This window comes from Pipistrellus hanaki (genome assembly GCF_964339955.1).
Source record: "Pipistrellus hanaki genome assembly, chromosome: 8".
Lineage (NCBI taxonomy): Eukaryota > Metazoa > Chordata > Mammalia > Chiroptera > Vespertilionidae > Pipistrellus > Pipistrellus hanaki.
Window position 1 is genome coordinate 44,861,154 of NC_140510.1, and position 26,356 is coordinate 44,887,509.

At 44.0% G+C, this 26,356-nt stretch overlaps 1 protein-coding gene and 1 pseudogene across 3 annotated transcripts in view; one reads left to right on the forward strand and one right to left on the reverse strand.

The window, feature by feature from the left end:
* GAD1 (glutamate decarboxylase 1) overlaps positions 1–21,956 on the forward strand; it is a gene marked incomplete at its 3' end in the record, with an annotated part of 43,078 nt that extends 21,122 nt beyond the window's left edge. For both annotated transcript variants that reach the window (XM_084892326.1, XM_084892327.1), the window contains exons 7-17: positions 7,306–7,418; positions 8,543–8,658; positions 8,743–8,822; positions 9,057–9,111; positions 10,518–10,634; positions 11,797–11,861; positions 15,312–15,390; positions 16,458–16,607; positions 18,880–18,987; positions 19,983–20,072; positions 20,550–21,956. In XM_084892326.1, coding sequence (XP_084748452.1) covers positions 7,306–7,418; positions 8,543–8,658; positions 8,743–8,822; positions 9,057–9,111; positions 10,518–10,634; positions 11,797–11,861; positions 15,312–15,390; positions 16,458–16,607; positions 18,880–18,987; positions 19,983–20,072; positions 20,550–20,723 — 1,147 coding nt within the window. The remainder of the gene's footprint in view (positions 1–7,305; positions 7,419–8,542; positions 8,659–8,742; positions 8,823–9,056; positions 9,112–10,517; positions 10,635–11,796; positions 11,862–15,311; positions 15,391–16,457; positions 16,608–18,879; positions 18,988–19,982; positions 20,073–20,549) is intronic.
* A 3,469-nt stretch (positions 21,957–25,425) lies between these two features.
* On the reverse strand, positions 25,426–25,945 carry LOC311626974 (ferritin light chain-like; annotated as a pseudogene). Its single transcript has one exon. The product of its transcript is annotated as a ferritin light chain-like (transcript).
* Between the last annotated feature and the right edge of the window lie 411 nt (positions 25,946–26,356).

Here is a 26,356-nt window from a genome sequence, read left to right on the forward strand (position 1 = left end):
CTTATTATTTTCATATAAACAACCATGATATATGATTATGGCTTCTTACTTTAAAATTTCAAATCCAATGACTCTGTAAAAATCGATTACAGTTACCTTCGTCATCTTTTCTCTTTAAGTATTTTAGGCTTATCCACTTTTAAATCTAGTAGGTTTATACTGATTTAATAGTGGATAATAGATTAACTATTTTTTAATTGAATAATGCAATTTAATAAGAGCATAATTATGAGAAAGAATATCTCTAGTTTTCAAAAGTAACTGCGAATTTCATGTTAAAAAAAAAACTCCATATATTTTAATGATGTACCTAAAGAGGTCATGTTTTAGAGTATGATCTTGGTCCATTTTCTCATCCAAGCATATTGATCCTTATATTGCCATTGTATTTCCTTTATAGTTAAAGCTGCCATAAATTCACAAACTAATTTGATCCACCTATTGTTAGCTAAAAGTTCCAAAACAAAATTCAGTTGGTAGTGATACATTCCTTTCAAAATCATTGTTTTTCTGAATTTGCTTTTTCCCCTTACTTGTTTGAATAGGCAAACTCTTTGTTTGTTTCTAAGTTCTTGTACATTTATATGAAACTAACTCTAAGGTCCTGGATGGGGAGGAGGGTGCATGTGCTTCCTGGGTCGACTTCCGGTAATCACCTCACAGTTTCCTCTACATAACCATTACCTTGTCAGAGACAAGGACAGGTGATCATTGATGTAATATCAGCATAGCCTCCTGAGTACTGTCTTTCCTCTCAACACTATGATTATGCTTTACCACCATCTATACATCCAGACAATGTCACCACATTCTGTTATAGAATCCAGGAAAAATAATGAAACAAAATTTTTACAATAAGCCTATATAATAAAAGGGTAATATGCAAATTGACCAAACAGTGGAATGACCCGTTGCTATGACGTGCACTGACCACTGGTGTCAGACACTCAATGCAGGAGCTGCCCCCGGTGGTCAGTGCGCTCCTACAGGGGGAGCACCGCTCAGCCACAAGCTGGGCTCACAGCTGGCAAGCACAGTGGTGGTGGCAGGAGCATCTCTCACCTCTGCGGCAGTGCTAAGAATGTCTGACTGCCAGCTTAGGCCCATCACAGAGTGTCCAGGGAGCGGGCCTAAGCTGGCAGTCAGACATCCCCTGAGGGCTTCCAGGGGACTGTGAGAAGGTGTAGGCTGGGCTGAGGGGACACCCCTCCTCCAGTGCACAAATTTTGTGCACCAGGCCTCTAGTTTTAAAACAACTACATAAGAATTATATGGGTTTTAGTAACTATGGAACTATTTAGAAAATAGTCACCTACTTTTTAAGTTCATGGTAAAGTAGATTTGAAAAATAAATTTAGGTCAAAGGGTGTATTATTATATTTAAGATGAGAAATTCCATCAGACATCAAGACAGAATGTAAGTTGTTAAAGTTCAAGGCACTCTATTTTTCTCCCAGCTGTGGAACCTGAAAGGGCACTTTAAAATTACTGAGTCGTGTGCATTTCAAAGCTGTTTAATGCTGTTACTCAGAATACTTAACTACGTTCAGAAAAGTTTCTATGAATTAAAGATTCTTGCTTTGTTGGCTAACTTAAAACAACAACTACAAATTTTTTAAAGCAACTGTGACAAGTGAAGCCTTTTGTGCTAAAAGGCTTAAAAGATTAAGTTGATTGAAATAGAAATGGTTTTTACGCTCCCTGCTCTCAAGTCATGGTTAATGTCACGAAGTGTCCATGTTGGATCGCTGAGGCTGCAAAGGGCAGAGAGGAATTCGGGTCAAAGAAACAACTGCTGGTGTCTTGCCTTTGCACATTTTTACTGTATTGTGATTTGTGAGGTAAAAATGTATCAGCTAGCACAGATATCGTGATATACTCATTATAACTTGAAAAGATTCTAATGCTTAATTAAAGCATTTCACACTAATGGACAATTTTAATTAGAAAGTATAGCTTTAAAAAAAAAAACTTCGGTGTGGCTCAGTGGTTTAGCGTCAACCTATAAACCAGAAGGTCATAGTTTGATTCTGTTCACATTGCTGGATTGCTGTCTCAATCCTCAGTGGGGGGCGTGCAGGAGGCAGCCGATCAAGGATTCTCTCTCATCATTGATGTTTCTCTCTCTCTCTCTCCCTCTCTTTTCTTCTCTGAAATCAATTTTAAAAAGTATTAAAAAAAACTTTTTGGAAAACAAGAAAAATAGAATAAGAGTTATATATCTATTAAGGTCTAAATAACCTTATTAATGTAGGCCCTGTATTCACCCAGCATCTTTACGTGTATATTCTGTATTCAGCTGCAATTTCCTAATATATACAGCCCAATCTCCAGGTAAATAAAAGGAACTCACCCCTTCGAGCTATTTATTGGCCAGATAGTCTCCTGAAAGGCTTTTCTTCAACCAGGCAGTTCTCACAAACTCTCCTTGTCTGTGTGGCTTCGTAAAAACCAAAGCCCCTTAGTCTCCCCTTCCCTCAGCTCCGCCATGAAACACTAAAATATGTCCCAGCCATCTGAGGTCAAGGCCAGTCCGACTACATGGCACATAGTAATTGCAGCTGTCCTGAACAAAGGATATTCATAAAATATGATCCAGTTCCAGCAGATCGATAGAGAGGGTTATTTAAAAGAGTGAAATAGCTCCTGTCAGTTGGAGACAGGGCTTTGTCTGAAGAAGGCATAACTATTATCTAGAAATTATTCTAAGCCAGTTCCCCTGGAAGATCCTGCAAAGTAGCAGCGCTGTCAGGAGCTTGTGCAGAAATGTGCTCCCGGGAACAGTGTTCAAATCAGTCAGAGAAAGAAGAGCAAAAGGCTCTTTTTTGGCAGAGTAGGAAATTAGTGATACACTCATTTTTTTTTATTTTTTATTTTACTATGCTATCATTAAGTGTGGGTAGCACTGGTAACAGGAAATAGTAGCTGTATTCCTCAGCAGAGTCTTTTAAAAAGAAATGTCCAGCCGAAACCGGTTTGGCTCAGTGGATAGAGCGTCGGCCTGCGGACTGAAAGGTCCCAGGTTCGATTCCGGTCAGAGGCATGTACCTTGGTTGCGGGCACGTCCCCAGTAGGGGGTGTGCAAGAGGCAGCTGATCGATGATTCTCTCTCATCAAAGTTTCTAACTCTCTATCCCTCTCTCTTCCTCTCTGTAAAAAATCAATAAAACATATTTAAGGAAAAAAAATGCCCAATATCCAAACACAGGAGACAAAGTGTTAGGTATCAGGGCTGCTAGAACAAAAAACATTTGTGTTCATGCATTTCTACTTGCCTGTGCATACATCTTAGAGTTGTATTCTTCCAAGCAAGGACCCCGTGAAGAGCCTAATAAGAACACTTCACAAATGTACACATACAACTCCTTCCTTCCAAAACAGGGCCACCAGCCACAGCAGTGCAGGTGGAGCTGTGCCCAAGTGTGAACAGCAGTCTGCCCACAAGTAACTGAGCACAGTACATGCTCTTTCTGGGGAGATCTATCCCCGGCCTTGGTTATGAGTTAGGATTTCAGCTATCTAGTGCTTTGTTTTCGTGGAAATCACGCAGGAGAAGTTTTCCAGGGGAGTTATCAGTCCCTTTAACTCTGGGCAGAGTGTTGGAGCCTGCAGGAAGCAGTTCTCGCTGGTCCTACAAAAGCAGATGTGATACAAAGGACTTGGAATTCTGGCTCTGAAACTAACTGCGAGAGCTTAAAACAAATCACTGAATTTCTCTGAACCTCATTTTCTTCTTCGGGAAAGTGGGGGATAATAACATCCATCCTACAGGGTGGCTCTGAAGACTGAAAAGGGCACCGGCCTTAAGTGCCCAGCGCACCCAAGGTGCAGGGCCCAGGCACACACAGAAAAGGAAGTCCACCCGACAGCCGCTGTTGTCATTCAAGACCACCCTTCCTTCAGCCTTTTGGCTCTTTTGTTTCTGTCTCTCATCCTCGTGGACACCGGAGGGCTCACTAAGCCCCTCCCAGATGTGTTAGCTTTTAAGGCGAAGGTAGGCCACCTGCCACATCTGTAAGGAGGGGAGATGTGAGAGGAGTGTCAAGGTGGTTAGTGTAGAAAGTTATTTCTTTCTCTCATTAAACAAGTGTCCAATTTGGCGGTCACCAGGGATCCAGATTCCTTGTGCCCTTTTCACCCCTATGTATAGCACGTGGCTCATGCCCTCAGAGTCAGTCACACGATGGTGCAGGCTGGCTGCTGGAGCTCTGGTACGGCATCCCTGCTTCAGACCTCAGGGAGGATTTTGGGGGGGGGGTGGGCAGAAGAGGGAGGAAGGGTCAAAGGGGAACACATTCTTTCCTTCCAAGGAACTTCAGAAGTGCCACACATTTCCCACAGCTTCTCTTTAGGCAGAAACCAGCAGATTCTGCCACAGAGAAATGTGGCTTAAACAATTTGCCTGGGTTCTGGGTGAATCCCTCTGGAAAAGTGAATTGAGCTACACACACACACACACACACACACACACACACACACAAGGGCTGACTGACTACTCAGAATATAGAAAGGCCTAGAAGTCTCCTTCATTGTCACTCCATGACTGTTTTATATCCTTACTTCCAATATCATGTTCTTATGCTTCAACTCAGAGTTTTTTGCAGGTTTAGTTTCTTGTTCTCTGATTCTGAGATATGATCTTATACTCTAACTCTAGCATCTAACCAGCTTCTTCTGAGTCCATATTTGACCTCTGATCTCTTGACTTTCTCTTCTTTCGTCTGTCATTTGGGAAGGAATACCTAACCTGGAGTCCAGTTTGCAAGAGGGGTATCTCTTACAATTGTTTATCAAATGATGTGTTTCCTCATTTTCTTCCTGGGAAGAGGGGCTATAGCTTTCCGAGGAGTCCTAAAAGGGGTCTATGGCCCCAATTAAGTTAAGAATCGCTGCTGTAGGGTGAACTTCAAGGGGTTTTGGCTGCAGGCAGACTACCAGTTATAAAGATGGTCCAGGTGGGAAGGCAGGGTCACAGAACTGTCAGAAATAGGGAGCACCATGTCAGCCCATTTGACAGGCCTGGCTGAGGATCAACAGTCATGGGCCAACCTCTCTACTTCCAAGAGAGAACATCAGGACTAATAATCAAGATAAGCATGATAGTAGCTATGAAATAACTGGTCCTTAAGATCCAGGCAGGAACTGTCAAACAGGATGCAGCTGAGGCCAAGAGTCTATGCTGGATTCGTCCTCGAAAGCTTCTTCCTCGTAGTTGGGAGTGGTATCTCATAGCATCTTTGCCTCCTCAGTATGGAAGATGCTACCTGGCAGAGAATAGTCATTCAGTAAGCATTTGTTGAACAGAACTGAAAGAAAGGTTTATGAACTGAGAACCTGGCACAAACAAAGAACCTGAAAAACATAAGATCAGACAGTCTCATGGTCAAACTCTTAAGACTCTTTCTTCCAGTCCTGAGAGTACTGGACTTGAGTAGGAAGTCAAATTCTAAGACTAAACCTTGGGCCTAACTTGATTCAAATCACGAAGTGGACCAAATCCTGGCCTTCAACCCATCCCTTTTCCCTTTCCTATGTGGTTCCTGCCTGACCATCTAACACTGACTTGACTCCAACTCAGCTTCCATCCAATCCTAGGTAAGGTTCTGATACTATTGTATATGATTCCATGTTCCTTGCCTATTGTGACATTCCAGCACACACAGTGTCACCAGTACCTACTAGTATTCACCATGCAAACACGTTTGCTGTTCCAACATTTCCAAAAGTCAATGGCACTACTAGCATATTTGTTCAAGAATGGTGAGAAGCGCATCATGAGTTTGACTCTTGGTACACTTGGCAGCCCAGGCTAAACCAGGAATCCTTCTCTTCTTCTTCCTTTATCAGGCCATCAGACATGAGGGAGTGTTGGTTGCTACGGTGATGGGGCTCAGAGAGAACCAAAGCATCCAGAGGTGATGGTAACTGAACACATGATTTCCAAGGGTCTTCCTCCTAAATTTCAAGTTCCTACTAAGGAAAATAGACATATTCTCTTTATTTCTGAAACAAAATTCTTCTACCAGCAGAGACAGCCTGAGGATCCTCCAGGATCTTTTTGTCCTCTTTTACAGCTGTGTGATTAATGTGATGGCTTTTTCCCCCCATGATTAAAACTTAGTAGCTTCACCTGTATCTCGTATGCAACCATTGTTATCTCATCCTTGCAAATAGCTTTTCTAAATCATTAAGCCAGCAAGAATTTCCATTAGTTCTCAGCATTGACATGCAGCTCAAACACCCTGCCCAATGATTAAGTCTCCCCATATCACTCAGCTGAGTCAATCTAGGCATCTCTCTTCAGTGAGCCTGGTCACAGACTCCAGTGCTTGAGAGGGTGAAGCAAAAAGAAGGAAGAGAGCCTCAGAGCCAATAAATGTCTTTTTGTTTTCTGGCTCAGTTTTCTGTGGCTTCCCCTTCTCTGATGTCTCCTAAGTCCTACACTTGGCACCATGATCTAGTTTCAGTGACTTGTCTGCCAGACTGTGGCCTGTTTTGAATTGCTTTGAGAAGAGCATGGCCTGCTGCTTTTAAATCAGTTTGTTAGAAGACAAAGCTAACCTACCAGGATGTCTAATGCCCACAGTTAGCTGTTTATGCCAATTGACCATCTTCTTGTTATTTGTAATTGGCAATTAGAAAATCATTGCTTATAATTATTCTTGACTGATATCAACTTCAGAGAACTATGGCAACATAGCTGTCCTTGGGGATTCTCAGTAGACAAACCATGTAGATAATTAAATTGAGATCTTTAAAACCTGGGTCAATATTTCCAATTACCTTCACAGTTAGCTTCCAGATGTTTACAATGTGTTTCAGAAGATAGAGTTTGGCTCTGGGTTTTATAGATTCTACAAGTGAGAAATTGGCAGCCAAGGTGTGTGTTTTCTTAATGTTGCAAATCAATTTTATATGAATGTTAGGATACATTTTTTCCCCTATTAACATTTGCATCATGCTACAATCTCAGAGGTGGAAGAGACCCAGAAAAGTAATTTTTTTCTTTCATTATTTTTCTCTGGGTGAAGCACACTTAACACGTTCTATTTAGGTGAGAATATATTTTGTTGGTGAAAAATCATAGGGCAGGCACTTCAACCACCTCTTTTGGTAACATAGGCTGGTTTCTGACATTTTATGATTGTTGACTTAATGCATTTCCAAGAAATAAATTGTTTTAGTGGTTTTGAACAGCTTTTTTTTTTTCTTAGATCCCAAGTACAAATATTCAACCAGTCATCTGTGTTCTCCAAATAAGTAGTTGACTTCTTTATTTTCATTCATTTTTTACCACTTTTCCAGGTTTACTTATGAAATTGCTCCAGTGTTTGTCCTCATGGAGCAAATAACGCTTAAGAAGATGAGAGAGATAGTTGGATGGTCAAATAAAGATGGTGATGGGATATTTTCTCCTGGTAAGTTTCTGTTCTGTTTCCCTGACTCCCCTACAGGTTTGTAGTATGGATCCTTAGACCCTTTTGAGAGTAGTGACCACAGAGTGAGTTCATGGAAGAATAATGACTTTTAAAGACTTTTTTTTTATACTCTGCTTTCCTATCTTTGTCAGGGTGAAGGCTAGCAACAATGCTACCTTCTGTGTGTACTAACCAACAAAGGCTGTGCCTAAACCTGTCCAAACTGAGAAAGACTGTGTCTAAATTATGCTAAATAATTCCAGTTTGTCAACAATGGTTTGATTAAGCTGAGGACAAGTGAATCAAGGTTGTGAATTGACTAATCAATTTCTGCCAAAATAGTGTATCTACTTTGATCTCTAGTTCAAAGGATACAATAAGAATTTTAAAAACAAGGACAGGAAGGAAGGTAGGAAGGAGTTTGGAATGGTGTCAGAGATAGTATGATTGTATTCAAGTGGAAATAAACAAGAATTACACTTGTCCAGACAATTCAAGCCAACCACCAATTTGCCTGTTTAATTGTCAGGTAATTGATGCAAAAATAATTAGTAAATGCTGGTCAGATGTACCTAGCTACCTGACTTCTCCTTGTGTCTTTATTTAAATAAACACAAGTTTGGTTTTATTTTAATCAACTCTGAGCTCTCCCAAAATGACTCGGTTGGGCTGTTCTTGGAAGGGTATCCAGGCAATGTCACCATTCCCTTCAGTAGGCTCCATAATTCTCTCTTTCTCTGTCTTTCTGACTCAGAGAACAAATTAATCTTCATTCAGTAAATAGATTGAGCAGAGAGGGGAAGCAGGGAAGTTGTCACTCACCTCTCTCTTTACAGCCACTGCCACCTCTTAATTTCTGTCTAGGCTTCAGGTGGGGCAGGCACTGGAGTACGTAATGCACCTCCAACCAAATTGCCTAGATGGCTTTAGTAAGGAGTGTGACCACCACATTCCCTGGGCACAGGGCCCAGAGGGAAGCCCTGGCAATAGGGAAGCCATCAACTCTGTCAGAATATTGTCCTTCCCCCTTTCTGACCTCCCTTGTCTCTTGAGACACCAGCTTAGCCTTTGCTGTTAGTAACGAAGGAACTGCTACACCACCCAATATGTCTGCTTGCCGATAGGGGGCGCCATATCCAACATGTACAGCATCATGGCAGCGCGATACAAGTTCTTCCCAGAAGTTAAGACAAAGGGCATGGCAGCCGTGCCCAATCTGGTCCTCTTCACCTCAGAACATGTGAGTCGGGTGCTCTTGCTCGTGGACCGCGGTGTTTTCCACGGGACTGTCGAACATCTAACCTCGAGCCTCTGTCTGTTGCAGAGTCACTACTCCATAAAAAAGGCTGGGGCTGCACTTGGCTTTGGAACCGACAATGTGATTTTGATAAAGTGCAATGAAAGGTAGGCAGGGAATGGTGACTATTAGGCTCTTGATGTATGCAATGTGTTCATCTGTTAAATTTGTTTTATTGTGCTTAAGGACTGACTCAGTACAGTGTGCCAAGCTGCTAATGGTCTGTTGAAAAGATCCGATTAAATTACTTTTTGCTGCGGCTGAAGTTTTTTTTTTTTTTTTTTCATGTGCAGTCTCATTGATTTTTCATTTTCACTTCTCTCCTTTTATAATAATTACAGGGGGAAGATAATTCCTGCTGATTTAGAGGCAAAAATTATTGAAGCTAAGCAAAAGGTATATATACTCTATGGTACATCTGAACTCTGGTGAATACAATTTTTTAAAAATACATTCTCTCTGCTGTAGACAGTAAAAATCTTTGATGGTATAAGGAATTATTTTATTGTGTTTCTAACATTCTATTCTTAGATATTTATTTATTTCCAACTTGTGAGATGATCTGGCTTTAAAGCTGTGTCTATACCATATCGGGGTTTTTTTTGAAAAATTAAAATTGCGGACATTAAACCTCTTGTCTTATCTTAATTGTGCCACATGATTAGTTTTACGTACTTCAATAAATCCACTACTCAGGCCCCAGGAAGATACAGCCTATTGTGGTTTTCACTTACTCCTTCTTAGGTATAATCTCATTTTAACAAGTATCACTTTAGCTTGGGATTTTGTTTAACCAAGTACTTCCATGCCCTGCCAGGTGGACCATGATACTTGTTGAATCTGCCTCAGTCAAGTCTATTAAACAAAAAAAAAATCTCATAGCACAGATGCATCCACAAGGCAGTGCCAGATAGTTGTCAAGCCATTTACCAACTCATTATTTTGGTTACATTCTGTGCCTCCCTCTCTAATTGTAGTTGTTTGCTGGGGTTTTCGTAGGGGGGTGAATGGAAATGTCACTAGGACTGAGCAAAGAGTAGAGGTAGACCTGAGCTTCAATAAAACGTAGGACTCACAGGGGACCCTTCTCCCCCGCCCCATGTGGGAGTCAGTTCTGTGGGACTTTTCCCCCTCCCTACCTGGAAGTCTGTTCTTCCACAAGTCTCCACCTTTGCTAAAAAAAAAAATAAATAAATGTACGACTCACAGATTTTCCCCAGTCTTGTCTGACGCCACTTCCTTTTTATTTCTTGTTCACATCAACACATTTTACCATGTCCACTATCAGTGAAACAGTGTATGGACCGGTTTTAAATAACCACACAATGCTTCAGTGCTATTATTACATCAGTACACTTAGAATAACAGCACTTCGGAACTGTACAGTGTCCAGATGCTATTCAGAACTACCTGCCTAACACTTTAAACTTGTTACTTCTCTTCCCTGCTTTGTTGTTCACTACAGACCTTGTCGCTATCAGACTGTGTATTTTGCTTATTTGGTTTTGTCTGCTCTCTGTCACTGTCCACAAGAACGTAAACTCCACGAGGACAAAAATCTTCATCTCCTTTGCTCACTGCGGTGTTCCCTGCTTCTATAACAGGGCTTGGCACAAAAACGTCGCCTAGAAACTATTTGTTGAATAAATGAATGAATGAGTAAATGCACCAATGAAGAACTGCCAGATAGAGTGTCTGATACCACAGCTGATGTGTGAATAAATGCTGCTGCGATTCATCTACCTCCTGCGGGAAGGAGAGAGGTTCAAGAGACTAATCAGCCTGTCCCTCTTGCCTTACAGGGATATGTTCCTCTTTATGTCAATGCGACTGCTGGCACCACTGTTTATGGAGCCTTTGATCCGATCCAGGAGATTGCAGATCTATGTGAGAAGTATAACCTTTGGCTGCATGTCGATGTAAGTGCTGTAACTCACAGCGTGGCCCAGCCCACGGGGTGGTTCTGCTTTGTGATTTGCCTCAGGCTTCTCCCACTGCCCAGCGGGCTCCCTCTCCACACCACATTAGCTCCCCTGCTCTCTGGCTCGGAGCTGGCGTTCACCACTGGACACACCACAGGCCTGTGCATCCTCTGGGGCTCCTCCACTCCCTTATGGCCAGTTGCTATCTCCTGGGATTTATTTTAGGATGTCATCTCTATCACCTTCCCAAGATAGCTTTTGTCTGCACACATAACTGCAGAGGGAAATATAACTGATTTCAGAGGGGGAAAAAAACACATAAGATACAATGAAGAAAGTGGCCAGGAATGTGGACGCTCAGCTAGCTGCCTCAGTCAGCCATCTATGACACACTTTTCTAAAAAAAAAAAAAAAAAAAAAAAAAAAAAAAATTTTTTTAAATGCATATCTGGTACTTGTAGTTGAAAAAATTAGACAGTACGTGGAAGGTGTTATCAGCTAAGAGATGTAGTCCCAAACTTCCCCAGGAACACAAAAGGTACATTTTCCCATACATACTGTGTGTATTTTTTTTCTTTTTCCTCCCTCTGTTCTCTTATGGATATAACTTCTCACAACCAGACAGTTGGATAATCTGCGGTACTATTGAACAAATGACTGACAAAGGCTGTGTCCCAAGCTATTCAGTAAACTTACGCGCCAGGGTACCCACAAAATGTCTTGATGTTGCAGGAGCTGTGGCGGGACGTCCCAGCCTGGCTGGGCCCCTGCTCTCTGAGCTTACAGAAGCCCTTAGACTCCCACGACGGGGAGAATCTGAGGGCAGGCGCCAGTCTGTCCCTGCCAGAGCCACCCTGGGGCTCAGAGTGTCTCTGCCCTCCCGGCGTGCTCTAGGCCTTTGGGTCCTGGCACCACAGACCAGGTTACCCGTGTCCCTCACAGCTCCTCTGACTTTCACCTGGAGGAACGTTTGAAGACCTGACAAGTGCTGAATTACAACTGCCACTGGTTGAACTGAATCAGTGTGGGTTCCTGTTGTCAGAGAAGCTTATGTGTTTCACCATTTACTTTCTCCTGTTTTTTGTAGAGGTGTGGAGTGGCTGGTTAGGATTCTTAAATGTCGCGACTCCCCCTCCCTCTCCTTTCTCTGTCCTTACAGGCTGCCTGGGGCGGTGGGCTGCTCATGTCCAGGAAGCACCGTCATAAGCTCAGTGGCATAGAAAGGTAAGGGCCGGAGTTCGGGCCTCCTCCCGTTCGGGCCATCAGACATGCTATGCCGCTGAGTCTGCTGATGTAACCCAACATCTTGCTTCGATCTGACTAAGCTCAGTTTTGCTCAGTAGAGATTTATTGAGCAATTATGGTGTGCCAGGCACTGGGAGATGGGTTATGATTGATTGCTCAGTCAAATGAGTCCTCGCCTCAATGAGTTTATAATTTAGAGAGAGAAAGACAGTAAACAGTCACAATCCAATGTGATAAGCACAATAGTGAATGTGAGTGGTAGGTGCTCAGGTAGGAGAGACAAGAAACCAAGCAGTGGGGAGATTTGGAGGCGAAATGAGAGGTGACAAGGGCACATTTCACTTTTCTCTCTCATTAAGCCTACTGCTGCGAGAAGGGTAGGACACTTGGCTCATCCAACGTACCCTGTTTCCCTGAAAATAAGACAGTGTCTTATACTAATTTTTGCTCCCAAAGATGCGCTAGATCTTATTTTCAGGGGATGTCTTATTTTTCCATGTGCTAGGTCTTATTTTCGGAGGATGTCTTATTTTCGGGGAAACACGGGTATTTATTTTCTTGTTCACCATTCACGTTTGGTGGGTGTGCTCAGCTGAATGTGATTTTGACCTGCTTCCAATGGATTGATCCCATTGATTCAGCAAATACTTACTGAGCACTTCTCATGAGCCAGGAAGACATGGATGCGAATATTTGGTTGCCTGTCTCTAGTCTAGCCATGCATGGCCCTTTTCTAAAACATGTGTATCTGCTACATGTAAGAAAACACGGCGCTGTACGGAAGGTGTTATCAACTGAGATATTTACCCGCCCGAAGCTTACTTTCCAGTGGGCTGGGTGTTCATAAACAAAGAGATACTTCGTCTCTCTCAGAGGGAGGGGAGGGGGAAATAAAACAGTTAAACAACAGGGAGGGACAAGGCATGCTGTTTGAGGCAGTGCAGTCAGAGGCCTTTCTGAGGAGGTGACATTTCAGCAGATGAAGGGAGACAGGAAGCAAGGGTACAGAGAAGAGAGGTGAGAAGGGCAGATGCCAAGGCTGAGGCAGGAATGTTCTTGGCAAGATGGAGGGCCGTCAGAGAGGCCAGTGTGGCTGGAGCCACAGGCCAGGGGAGAGCAGACCCGGCTGGTGCGTGGCCTGGGAGCGGCATCGGGAGCACACACCGGGCTGCTCTCACAGAGGTTTGTTACTGGTGCCGGGCCTCTTCCCTTCTGGGCCGGTTCTGAGGGGTCAGGGCCAGAGTGAGTGGGACTGACTCTTGGCGGCATAGCTACTTGCCTCTGTAACTTGGAGGATAATATATTCAACATAGGAGAACCAGTCCAACTGCATGTTAGGTTTATCCGGCAATTTTCATTTTTCTTCCTTAAGGGTAGGAACATTCTGCATTAGCCTTTCTCTTATCTCACATTTTAAAGCATGTGTGTCTTCTGAAGGAAATTGAATCCATACCGTGTCTTGTTAGTTTCCATTTGTGGCAGCAAAGAGTCATTTCCTTCAGGCCTTTTTTTAGGACACTCAAAACCACTTGATTTGAGGCATTTTATGAGGTCTAAATATAATTTTTAATGACTCAGGGATTGAGAGCTATGAGGAAATGGATTAAATCGACCACCTTTTAAACATGACTCGACTCACGATGCATTTCAATGAGATAAGCACTTCGTCAGCTTCCCTTAGAACTTCTCCTAGGTCTCTTTCTCCAAGATTTTCTTTCTCATCCATGTAGAGCAACAGGACCTCAGGCCTTCCTCTCTTACCTTTGAAACACAGCACACACGCTGTTGTCACATGTGTAAGCTGCTTTCCCTCTAAGGGACATACGCAAGATGAAGAGGTTAAAAATTCACAGCAGCCGAGGCCGGTTTGGCTCAGTGGATAGAGCGTCGGCCTGCGGACTGAAAGGTCCTGGGTTCGATTCCGGTCAGGGGCATGTACCTTTGTTGTGGGCACATCCCCAGTGGGGGGTGTGCAGGAGGCAGCTGGTCGATGTTTCTCTCTCATCGACGTTTCTAACTCTATCCCTCTCAACTCATCTCTGTGGAAAATCAATAAAATATATATATTTTTTTTAAAAATTCACAGCAAATGCTCGCTCTAGGGAGAGAGAGTTCGAGTACTTCGGAGCCGAGCGCTCCATCTGGGGAGAACATCCTTCCCATGTGAAAGCACAGAGCCCAGCGGTGGGCCAGGCCACTGGGACGGAGTCTGTAAGCCACCGAAGTGAGTTACCCAAGTTGCAGTCATCATACAATATACGTATTCCCAGCCAGTGTGCTGCTCACTAACAGACTGAGGCGGTTGCCAGGAGACCGTGCTTGTGAAGCTATCATTGCGGCCTGAACTAGCAATGTCGTGTTCGTTTAGCACTTAAACAAGGCTGCTCCAGAGTCAGAGTCTAGAGCTGCCTAATTGATCCTTGCTTTCAAGTGTCACTCGACTCCCTACCTCATAAGTAGGTAGGTCAGCATGGCCAGCCCACTTTATAAATAAGAACCGAAGGTAGAAGCAGGCGAGCCTGAGGCTGGGAGGGAGGCAGGCCGCGGAAGGGTTAGGAGCACTGGCTGTGCAATTCGACTCCCGGGACTTGAATCTTGGCTCCAACACTTCCAAGCTCTGTGCCTTTTGGTGGTGTATTGAACCCATTTGTGCCTTAGCTTCTCCATCTAAAATAGACAGTAATTCCTACATCATAGGGTTGTTGTGAGAATTAAGTATTCCAGGCACAGTTATTAGCAATATGTATTTATTAACTCATTTTCTTCTTGATTCAACTCTGTGACAAATACTCCCCCTCCCCATTTTACAGATGAGGAAACTGAGGCAAACAGGAGTTATGTAACTTTCCCAAACTAGTGAATGTCAGAGCCAGGATTCCGATTCGGACAGTTTGGCTCCGAAGTCCGGAGTTTTGAACCGTGACACCACACTGGCATAATGCCTGCAAAATTCCCACAGCAATAGGACACACAGCAAGTTCTTCAGGAACGTTAGCCATTGTGAGCAGCAGTTGTTTAGAAGAGGGAATCTGCCACTCCATACCCTGAGACTGCCTGCAGAACAATCGTTCACCTCCAGGCATCGAAAACATGGGCTGCCGAGGCTGGTGTTTTCCTTAAGAGGACGGTCTCTTTTTTTTTTTTTCTTTTTTTTTTTTTAATATATTTTATTTATTTTGTACAGAGAGGAAGGGAGAGAGATATAGAGCTAGAAACATCGATGGGAGAGAGTCATCGATCAGCTGCCTCTTGCACACCCTCTACTGGGTATATGCCCACAATCAAGGCACATGCCCTTGACCGGAATCGAACCCGGGTCCCTTCAGTCCCCAAGCCGACGCTCTATCCATTGAGCCAAACTGGTTTCAGCAAGAGAACGGTCTCTTGCTGTTTCTGGCACCTTCTCAGAGTGTCACATGCTTCTTGCAGGGCCAGCTCAGTGACCTGGAACCCTCACAAGATGATGGGCGTGCTGCTGCAGTGCTCCGCCATCCTCGTCAAGGAGAAGGTCTGTACTCCCTCCAGAGACAAGCTGGTGGCCTGCACACCCTTCGTTGAGGTTCAGAATGCACAAGGAGAGAAAAGCATGGGGTCTTGACACAGTACTCGGTGACACACTCACACCATGGCTGCCCCGTTAGGACCGCCATTGCTGTTCCTCCCTGCCTTCACCTGTTAGTCTCCAGCTAACCTCATGCCTCCTCCAGGCTCTTGCCTTCCGCTGTCCATCCTTGTTCAGGGCTCAGGGCCCTGTCAGTGACAGAAACTCTAAGGGCATTATTTCATTTCATATTCCTTCATGTCGATACAAACGAAGTGAGAGCGATTGGAACCTGAGTGAGGGCAACCAAGTGGTCCCTGGAACATTCTTGAGATTCTTAGCATGAATTTGTGGCCCCAAGAGCTGAGATAATGATGACCTTGACATATTACAAATGTCAACTCAGAGGACCGAGGACTGTTGACCAAAAGCCTCTGTAAATGAGTCGGTAGCATATTTCCTCCCCAAAACATCTAATCACAGCACCCTGCCCTCGAAGGGAAACTCTTGCACACTGAGGCAACCCAAATAATCTGTCACCAGCCTGGAGGAGCCAGAACCTGCACGGGCGCTTTACTCCAGTCCTCATCAGAGGGCCCCTAACCGCACAGCAGATCCTGGAAAAGATCCGAAGACTTTCTAGGGGATGCTTTGGGGGAGGAAAGTTCTTCCCACATGACACTGTCCCACCCACTGCAGGAAGTTTCTGTCCCCTCCCACCGATGCCATAGCACGCCCCGGACTCTGAAACAACCCCAAACACCCACACGTTCTTCCAAACGTCCCCAAGAGGGACAGTGGGTTTTTGTGTTGGCATCTGAGACAAAAGATTATTTTCTAATGAGAGTGACAGGGGGAAAGGGACAAAGGTTTTTGCAAGAGTGGTTTTAGAGAAGAACGTGAGAACGAGTGCAGGAGCTCGTCAGACATTAGGAAGGTTGCATGTGACCCCAAGCCCAGCCACCCGTGCTTCAGAGCCACCCCGTCCCTGGGCTGTGGATACGGGCTCACGCCTGTCTTGAATTGCATGACAGGGGATACTCCAAGGATGCAACCAGATGTGTGCAGGCTACCTCTTCCAGCCGGACAAGCAATATGATGTCTCCTACGACACCGGGGACAAGGCGATTCAGTGTGGCCGCCACGTGGACATTTTCAAGTTCTGGCTGATGTGGAAAGCAAAGGTGAGAAAAAGGGAATCCAGGAAGTAGAGCAGAAATGTGATTTGCCCAGGCTGGCCAAAGAGAGGCAAAGCTGTATCCCAGATAGCTCACTATGTATTCAATCAATATCTAGGTAATTGAGTTAACTGTGTTTTCTTTGCGAATGAAGTCACTTTCTTCCTCATGTCAAATTCTCCCTTCCTCCATTCAATCTCCTCAGTTTGAATTAGCATGAAGTTTTGGTGTGTTTTTTTTTTAATAACTTTCTCTGATAACAACTAAAAATGATGCCAAGATACAGACTTCAACAGCAATCCTTTGGGATGCTGAAGTTATTTTAGTGTAGATGTAGAAAGTGATAAAGATAAAATTACTGCATTGATGTGAACAGAACCCTGAATGCCTTTATAAGGCCTCCAATCATGGGGATTTATTCAGTGAAGGTATCAAAACAAATGAACAAAACAGAACAATTTGGGGGGTTTTTTTATTATGGATTTTCAGAGAGGAAGGGATAGGGAGAGAAATAGAAGCATCAATGATTAGAGAGAGTCATTGATTAGCTGCCTCCTGCATGCCCCCTACTGGGGATGGAGCCCACAACCTGGGTATGTGCCCTTGACTGGAATCAAACCTGGAAACCAACAGGTTTCTATAGGCCAACACTCAATCCACTGAGCCAAACCAGCTAGGGCAAAGCAGAACAGTTTTAAGGTCTGTTTAAATATGGCTTTCCCATTATTTGTACTTGATACACTATTCTGGAAAATACATACTTTATTCCAAGAAATCCTACTGCTAGATTGAATGCAGGAGATCTGCACTCATCAGCCATTCAGGTTATATTTCTTTGTCTATTAAAAAAAAAAAAAAAAGAGTAAACTATTGGAATTTCCCCCACAATATGGGTGTGGGGAGAAGATTACCATTTAACTATTTGTTCAAAGGTGCTTTTATGCAATCAAGTAAAGGCAATTTGTATTTTACATCTGTATACTGTGTCTACAATTTTTATTTATCTACTGTAAATTGACTTTACTAAGTTCCGTGATTTAAGATTGGGTCTACCTAATACCAAAACAAGGCTTTCCAGTGAAATATCTAGTCACCTACTTCCTCTTTAGGAAGAATTTGACAGATTATTAGTTTTTTCCCCTCGCGAAGCCATTGTGTCTTAATATATGAATAGTCTGGATTTGGTGTCTACCACAAAGGAATTATAGGTATTTTAAACATACAAATAGCCATAAGCAACAAGAGAAAGAGCCCTCTCGTTTAGAAATATAATAACCACACTGTCTCAGTCATTTGCCCATTTATTTTACCTAAACGTAACCCCTTGAGCCATCTGCTGGTAGGTTGGCTCCTGGCGAATCGGTTGCTCAGGGGCCCCGGTGCTGGCTGGCTTGCCCAGTGGAAGGTGGTGTGGCCTGGCCAGGGTGCGCGCATAGCAGTGACTGCTGCTTTGCCAGTGTTGGCCTTCACCCAGGCCCATTAGCAATCCACAAGCCAGCCTGTGCCTCTGCTCTTGTTAGCACTGACCCACGCCACAGCCTCCACACTGCTGTTATCAATCAGCCATGCTGGCTTTTGAAACTCATGCTCAGCCATTTCGTCGATAGTCGGAGCTATTGCAATCTCAGGGCCTGTACTGAGGCCAGTGGCTTCCCATCTGCCTGCCTGCCTGCCTGTCAGCACAAAGGATGATTCTGTGCTGTGGAAGGTAGCGGGAGTGTGGGTCATGTCTGACCTGGACTCACTGCTGGGGAGGGTGGGTCGAAAGCAGTGCTTCTCAAAACTGTGGTGAAGAGCCAGGTACAATAGAGATGAATTGCTAGAAAAAATGAAATGAAACATATCCAAGGTACAAACACCCGTTTTTAAAATTAGCTTCAGCAGACGTTCAACTTATTCTGTAACGTTGCTAATAAAAGTTTCTGATTGCAAAATCTCAATTTCCATACTCATTTTATCATGAGCCGGTTACAGTTTATACACTGAGTAGCAGTGTCATAAAGCAAACCAGAAAAGAGACTTCGGGTCCAGCTGTGAATCACTAGCGGGAACTCGGAGGCCTGTTGAGAATAACTGCCCGGAGACGAGAGAGCCTTCAGAAGAGAGCAGGCACACGTCGCCTGAGCTGCGAAGATGTGCACAGCCAGATGCTGCTTCCCGTCCATCTCTATGTCCACGTCCAGTAGACAGGACAGCCTGGCTTCTCAAATGCCCATCACCACTGGAAATACAACCTCTCACCAATAAACTCCATTTTTCTCTTTCTTTTTTAAAACAGGGAACAGTGGGATTTGAAAATCAGATTGACAAATGCTTGGAACTGGCTGAATACCTCTATGCCAAAATTAAAAACAGAGACGAATTTGAAATGGTTTTCAGTGGTGAGGTAAGTTGTCATCATGGACCAGATAGACAGCATTTCCAGAAAACCTGTCGAGGAAAGCTCTTAAAACCACGTTTTCTAACATGGCTCAAAGCTGTTTCAGAATTTTCATTCTCGGGCGCTATCCATTTCATTCTCTCTGTGTCCATGAGCTTTCCTTCCAGTGGCATTGGGGTGACTTTCCCCCCGTCACCTCTGTGCAGACACGAGGTCTTTCCTTGGCAGGTCTGAACCCTTCCTCATAAATTACGTCTCGGTTCCAAGAAGCTTACAAGTTGGGTATATGCTTGATCCCCAAGGCAGGTTCTAAAGCAAAGTTCTGCTTTACATCGATTCGTTATGAGGAGAGCAAGCTGCAGCCGTGTCTGCCCTGAGTTCATACCTACGTGGTATATAACCCAGAGCTTGTACCAGGATTGACGGAGTGCCCGCTGTGTGGAAGGAGGTTTGGCTCCTTGTGAATTGGTCACCCCAGGCCAGGACCTGAGCTATATCGCAGTGACCAAAATATATGTATGGTGGCTGCCCTAATGGAACTTGCAATTAACTAATGTTTCTATCACTGAATAGGAGCCAGTGTTGAATAAAGAAAAATCCACTCATACTCCACTATAATATAACACCACCTACATTCCGCTTAGCCGATTCATTAGGCAGTCTAGACTAGTAGGAGCATCCTGGAGAATCACCAAATGAGGAAGAAAGAGGCCTGACAGCGTGGGGGAGAGGGATCTGAGCAGTTCACATCGACAGTACAGTGCTCATGGCCTTCTCCCAGGGACCTCACTCTGATCACTGACACTATTTTAAACATTCTGTTAGCAGCTTAAAGACAAATGTGGTGTCTCAAGCCAGTCAGAGGCAGGCACAATGATGGCAAACAGCAACTGGGAAGGTCCCCACCGAGGGTCCCCAGGGGTCTGGCAGAAGCCTTTTCTCAGGTTCTCACCATTTTCTGTTTTGTTTGTACGTTTGCTTGTTTGCGAAAATCTCTGCAGCCCGAGCACACCAATGTGTGTTTCTGGTACATCCCACAAAGCCTCAGGAGCATGCCGGACTGCCCTGAGCGGCGGGAGAAACTCCACAAGGTACGGCTCGCTAACTCATTCTGAGTGTTGATTCTATATCTAGTTTGCATGTTATTGATACTTGTTGGTATATTTTATTTATATTCCAACCATCCAGCCGTTCAACAGATATTCGTCTGTGTGCCAGGCAACGATCTTGGGCACTGATTTGTGTAGTTGCCCATAAGAAGCCTTAATTTGTATAGTTGCCCATAAGAAGTTTTTTTTGTTTTTTATTTTATTTTATTTTATTATCATTGCTCTATGACTGACTTTCAAAATTTCTGAGGGAATGTATGACGGGGTAGACTCGAATGGTCATTAGATCTCAGCCACTGAAGAAACCGAGATATAAAATATTTCTTTGTCGTTATGTCGGCGTAAACACGAAGGGTGAAAAGCAAACTGCTCCTTTATTGCCAACCAAGCAGCTGGCTGCACTGGCAAAGAGAGCGGCGTTAATGTCAGCCTTGAGTTCTGCTTTGTTTCCGTCACAAGGTGGCTCCCAAAATCAAGGCCCTGATGATGGAGTCCGGCACGACCATGGTTGGCTACCAGCCGCAGGGGGACAAGGCGAACTTCTTCCGGATGGTCATCTCGAACCCGGCCGCCACGCAGTCCGACATCGACTTCCTCATTGAGGAGATAGAACGCCTGGGCCAGGACCTGTAACGCCCGCGGGCCCGTGAGGCGGGGATTCCGCTCCCCGCCGCACGCCCAAGCAATAGGCCATTTCCCGAGGGAAAACCTACTATCTTGGATACAGTTAAACCCTTCCTTAAGCTCGTGGTAGTTAGCAGGAAATAATGTCATTTTTTAAAAAGTTGCACATTAGGAACACAGTCTACATGTACAGTTATATATATATACCTCTATCTATATATATGTACGTATGTACAGCGAGTGGATGTTAGTAATAGGTCATAGCATGTTCCCACCTCAAGACAATTAACTTCACCCGACGGGCCGAACACGCTGCAAACCAGCTCGCCCAGCCGCCCCAGGAAAGATGCTCCTCCAGGTGTCGTGCTCGTAGGGACCAAGGGGAATCCTGTTCAGGGAGGTGACCTTGTTGTCACCGTTTTTCCCACCTGAGGTGAGGACGGATGCGAAGAAGCACCCCTCGGTGACAAGAGCCACACCCTCCCCACTAGTATCTGGTTAAGGAAAACAGATAGCAGAGTCTTTGTGACGGGTGTGCTGTTGCTGTATTTTTTAGGACTTCATTTGTGTAGAGACTGTGCATATCTCTGTTGTCTGACCTTGGGGGCGGAGGAGAAACACATGTCATGATCTAAATGACTGTTCAATTGTAGGTATATGAGATATTTGCTTATTTATATTCAGAGATTTACCGTGTTTAAAGAGGTGTCTTGTATTTTCTTCCCATTCGTAATGTATCTTATTTATATATGAATGCAGTAAGTTCTGAAAGCTGTTTTATGGTATTTCCGTGCATTTGTGAGCCAAAGAGAAGAGATTAAAGTTGGTGAGACTTGTACCTATATAAGAGTGCCCTTACAATGATGTAAGCCTAAGTTTACTGTCTGTAAGAGAATCCTGATACTGTACATAGAGCCGTATATGTGGAAATCCCATCACTTACACAGCATCTGCTCTTATTAACCCTCTCTGTCTGGCTGTATGTCAGTGTGCCCGATGCTTTTCCAGTAACTGTTGGGTAATAACTAGATCGCCTGTAATTTTGTAGCTGTTCATGACCAATCCCTGTGACTTGCTTAGCTCAGACCTAAGGCAATGTTTCTGAAGACCTTCTGAAGATCTCCGATCACTGGACCAGCCTCACCCTGTTTCTGAGGAAAGGAAATTCACACTGTGCGTTTTAGAGTATGCAAGAAGAATATAAACAAATAAAAATACTCTCCATGGAGAACTGAAACAAAATTTTCTTCCAGTTTGTTTTCATGTAGACAGATTTCCAATTACAGTTACTTGCGTCACCATGGCCCATTTGCTGTCCACTAGCTGACTTCAGGTGGTACTCGGTACCCTTATTAAGCTGGGACTCAACCCACTGTCATAGGCTCCCAAGCTCTATTTCTATAAAATCATTATGATAGAAATTTTTTTTTTTTTAATTTGCAGCTTAAGCCTGGAGGGGGAAAAGGCCATCTCTTTCTCGTTTCCCTATTTGTGTCTTGGAATTCCAGTCATTCAGTCACTCAGCAAACATTTCCTCCTCTGTACCAGGCACTGTTCTAGCACACATTTCCCTGCCCATGGGATCTTACGTTCTTCGGTGTCCTTGAAATCTGCATACCTCTAAGACCATAGAATCACACCTTCCTGCTGCCTATGCCTGTACGGTGGTTCCAGTTCACTTCCTCAGGAAATGTGTTTTGATTCTGGCTCATTTGGAAATAGGGTCCACTTTCTTTGTCTTTTTTAATATATATTTTTATTGATTTCAGAGAGGAAGGGAGAGAGAGAGAGAGAAACATCAATGTTGAGAGAGGATCATTGATTGGCTGCCTCCTGCACGTCCCCTACTGGGGATTGAGTCCAAAACCCCGGGCATGTGCCCTTGACTGGAATGAAACCCAGGACTTTTCAGTCCACAGGCCGCTCTATCCTCTGAGCCAAACCAGCTAAGCTAGGGCCCATTATCTGATATTCTATGAAGCTGTATAAGACTATCTCAGACCTCGCTGGTTTGGCTCAGTGGATAGAGAGTCAGCCTTCAGACCAAAGGGTCCCAGGTTTGATTCTGGTCAAGGGCACATGTCCAGGTTGCGGGCTCAAACCCCAGTAGGGGGCGTACAGGAGGCAGCTGATAAATAATTCTTATCAGTGATGTTTCTATTTCTCTCCTCTCTGAAATCAAAAGAAAATAAAAAATACTCATAAAAAAAAAAAGAGTATCTCACTTGTTTGGGAATACAAGGAGATCCCTAAGTAGTTCATAGAGGGATTGGGTAACAGTCACTTGTAATTAGCATACTGATTGCATATGTAACCGTTGTACTAAACAAACCAGGCTCTATAGGGAGGTGATCATAAAAAGTCACTTTATTTTTTTCTCACTGTTCTTTCAGATCCCCTCTGTAGGTGAATTCTTTTCACACCCCTATTTGAATTCAGACCAATCTCATAACTTTTCTGGCTTCTCAGTCACAGAAACAGTCTCATTTTAGCAGCTAAATGTCCAGCTCCGTGTAGTAAGCAAATCTCCACATTCTTACACAATATATAGTTTCTCCTCTCCCTTCATCCGGGTCGGTTTCCGACTGCTGTCACAGGTGGCGGGGAGAGCAAGGCTGGTGGCAGCGCCAAGTCAGGTTCTTTCATTTTTCAGCTCATCTCTACTCCCTAGCTACTGTATTTCCTTATTCAGGGCCAGGCCTAGCTGGGAAGGGGTTAAAATAACAAAGGCACAATTTTAGGTCGCTGTTAAATTGTCATCTGGTGTCTGGATCCATGATATTTTTTTTATAGGATAATTTTTTGGGGGGGAATGGGGATTTTTTTTATTAAGGTAAAATTAAGATATAGTAAAAATTTATTCATGTGTAGTGTGTATAGTGTTCTCATATTTTTTCTCTTTTTTATTGAATTTATAAATAAATTCAATAAAAAAGAGACACTGGGGTGACACTGGTTAACAAAATTATACAGGTTTCAGGTGCACAATTCTACAACGCATCATCTGTACACTGCCTTGTGTGTTCACCACCCCATAGAGTCTCTGTCCATCACCACTGATCCCCTCATACCTCTACCTCTCCCCCCTCCTCCCAGCAATTACTGTTCTCCTTGTCCATGAGACATTTTTTCCAAGACACAGTTATCTGGGGAAAATGGGAATTTTTTAAAATTAAGATACAGCCCTAACCGGTTTGGCTCAGTGGATAGAGTGTCAGCCTGCGGACTGAAAGGTCCCAGGTTCGATTCTGGTCAAGGGCATGTGCCTTGGTGGCAGGCACATCCCCAGTGGGAGGTGTGCAGAGGCAGCTGATGGATGTTTCTCTCTCATTGATGTTTCTAGCTCTCTATCCCTCTCTCTTCCTCTCTGTAAAAAATCAATAAAAATCAAAAAAAATTTAATTAAGATACATTAAAACTTACTCATTTTAGTGTACTGTGCATAGTGTTCTATGGGTTTTGGCAGACCTATTCAGTCATGTAACTACCAACACAATCAAGATTTAGAACAGTTCTTTCACACCCATAAATTCCCGCACATCTCTTTATATGTAACACGGCTCCCAGTCCCTGGTTCCTGGAAACCTCTGCTTTCTGCCCCTCGAATTTTGCTTGTCCCACCATGTATTGTATATGAAATCATATCATCTGTAGCTTTGGAGTCTAACTTCCTTTACTTAACACAATGCATTTGAAATTCATCACTATTGTTGTCTGTGCCAGCTGGTCATTCCCTGTGTTACCGCCCAGTATTCCATTGTTATGGCTGCCCCACACTTCATTTATCCATTCTCTCGTACAGGGAAATTTGGGTTGTGGGTTTTGGCAAATAAACATTAGTGTGCAGATAGGTTTTCATTCAAGTTGGGTAAATACCTATGTGTAGGACTGCTAAATTGTTTGGTAAGGGTATGTTTATAAGAAACTTTTCCCAAGGGGCTGTATCATTTTGCATTCTCCCTCGCAATGTGCATACTCATTTTCCAGTTGCTCTGTATTCTTGGTAACAGTTGTGTTGTCATTTTTTTTTTAAGTTAGTCATTTGTTTTTGTTATACTTTTATTGAGATATAGTTCATAAACCATATAACCCACCCACTTAAAGTATACAACCTCCTGGCACGTAGTATATTCGCAGAGCTATACATCTATTTGCCACAATCAATTGTATTTCATTGCCCCCAAAAGAAACCTCAGCTCCTGGCTGGTTTGACTCAGTAAATAGAGCATCAGCTTGCAGACTGAAGGGTCCTGGGTTCGATTCTTGTCAAAGGGCACATGCCTGGGTTGCCAGCTCTGTCGCCAATAGGGGGTGTGCAGGAGGCAGCCAATTAATGATTCTCTCTCATCATTGGTGTTTCTCACTTTCCCTTCCTCTCTGAAATCAATTTAAAAAAATATTTTTAAACATTTTAGAATTAATTCATGTTCCACCAAAAAATATCCTTATTGGAACTTTTTTTTTTTTGAAATTTCATTAAATCTGTGGGTTAGTTCAAAGACCACCAGCATATTTTTGTTGTTTTGCTTGTCTGTTTGTTTTTGCTGCAAAAAAGCTTTATTGTTTTGTTTGGGATTCAGGGCAGAGGGCTCCATGCTGGTTAAAAAAATGGCTAGTATTTTCAGGAAGAGGCTCAGGTAAAAGCCAGGGACACCAGGGGGATTGGGGGGGAGGGGGGGGGCTCTGAAAGGTTTCTGGGCTCCAAAGGCTCCTAGTGGTGCCTGAAGGTGAGCCTTTCGAAGAGATACTGCCCAGCCCAGCCTGGGGGCCGGCCAGCCTGCGGATGTGAGTCAGGTGTCGCCCATCTTCTTGATCAGTTCACCTTCTCACCCGGGAAGTGGTTCTCCAGGAAGTCGCAGACATGAGGGTCTGCACCGGTAGAAGCCAAGGCATGCAGCTCCAAAAGGGCCTGGTTCAGGCTCTTCTCCAAGGCCAGGGCGGCTTCCATGGCGTCCTGAGTTTTGGTCCAGTCATCCTGGGAAGGTTTTTGCACGTCCTGGTAGAGAACGCGGCCGCCTCGCTGGTTTTGCAACTTTAACAAATGCTCCTCACCCTCGTGCTTCCTCTCCACCAACTCACAGAAGAAGCGACCCACACCCTCCAGAGTCACATCATCACCGTTGAAATAGCACAGAGCGAGGTAGGCCTGGGAGGCCCACAGGTGCAGGCTGGCCAGGCGGTGACCACAGCCTCCACCTCGGGGGAATAATTCTGACGATTTGGGAGCTCATGGTCGTTCAGCAATGAGGCAGTAAAGGTAGAACAAAACAAAACCAAACCGGTGTGTCTGCTGGTCCCAGGGGTGGTGCTGAAGGTGGTGACGGGATGAGACGCAGGAGAGTGGCGGGAGGCTGGAAGAAGGGTGTCCCTGGGTCTGTTCCTTCCAAACACTGTTGAAGCCACAGATAGATCTGGGACCTCCGAGTGCGCTGCTGCCGAACATCAACGTATTTTTAATATTGAATATACAATAGTAACCATAAGCATAAACTCAAATAATTTTGATTCTTTAGTGTTTTCCAAATTGATAAATATAGCACCAATGGATAATGATAGCTTATTTATTCCTTTCTGTTCCTTATATTTTTTCTTTTCTTCAATATACTGTACTGGCCAGAATATCAGTACAATGCAGAAATGAA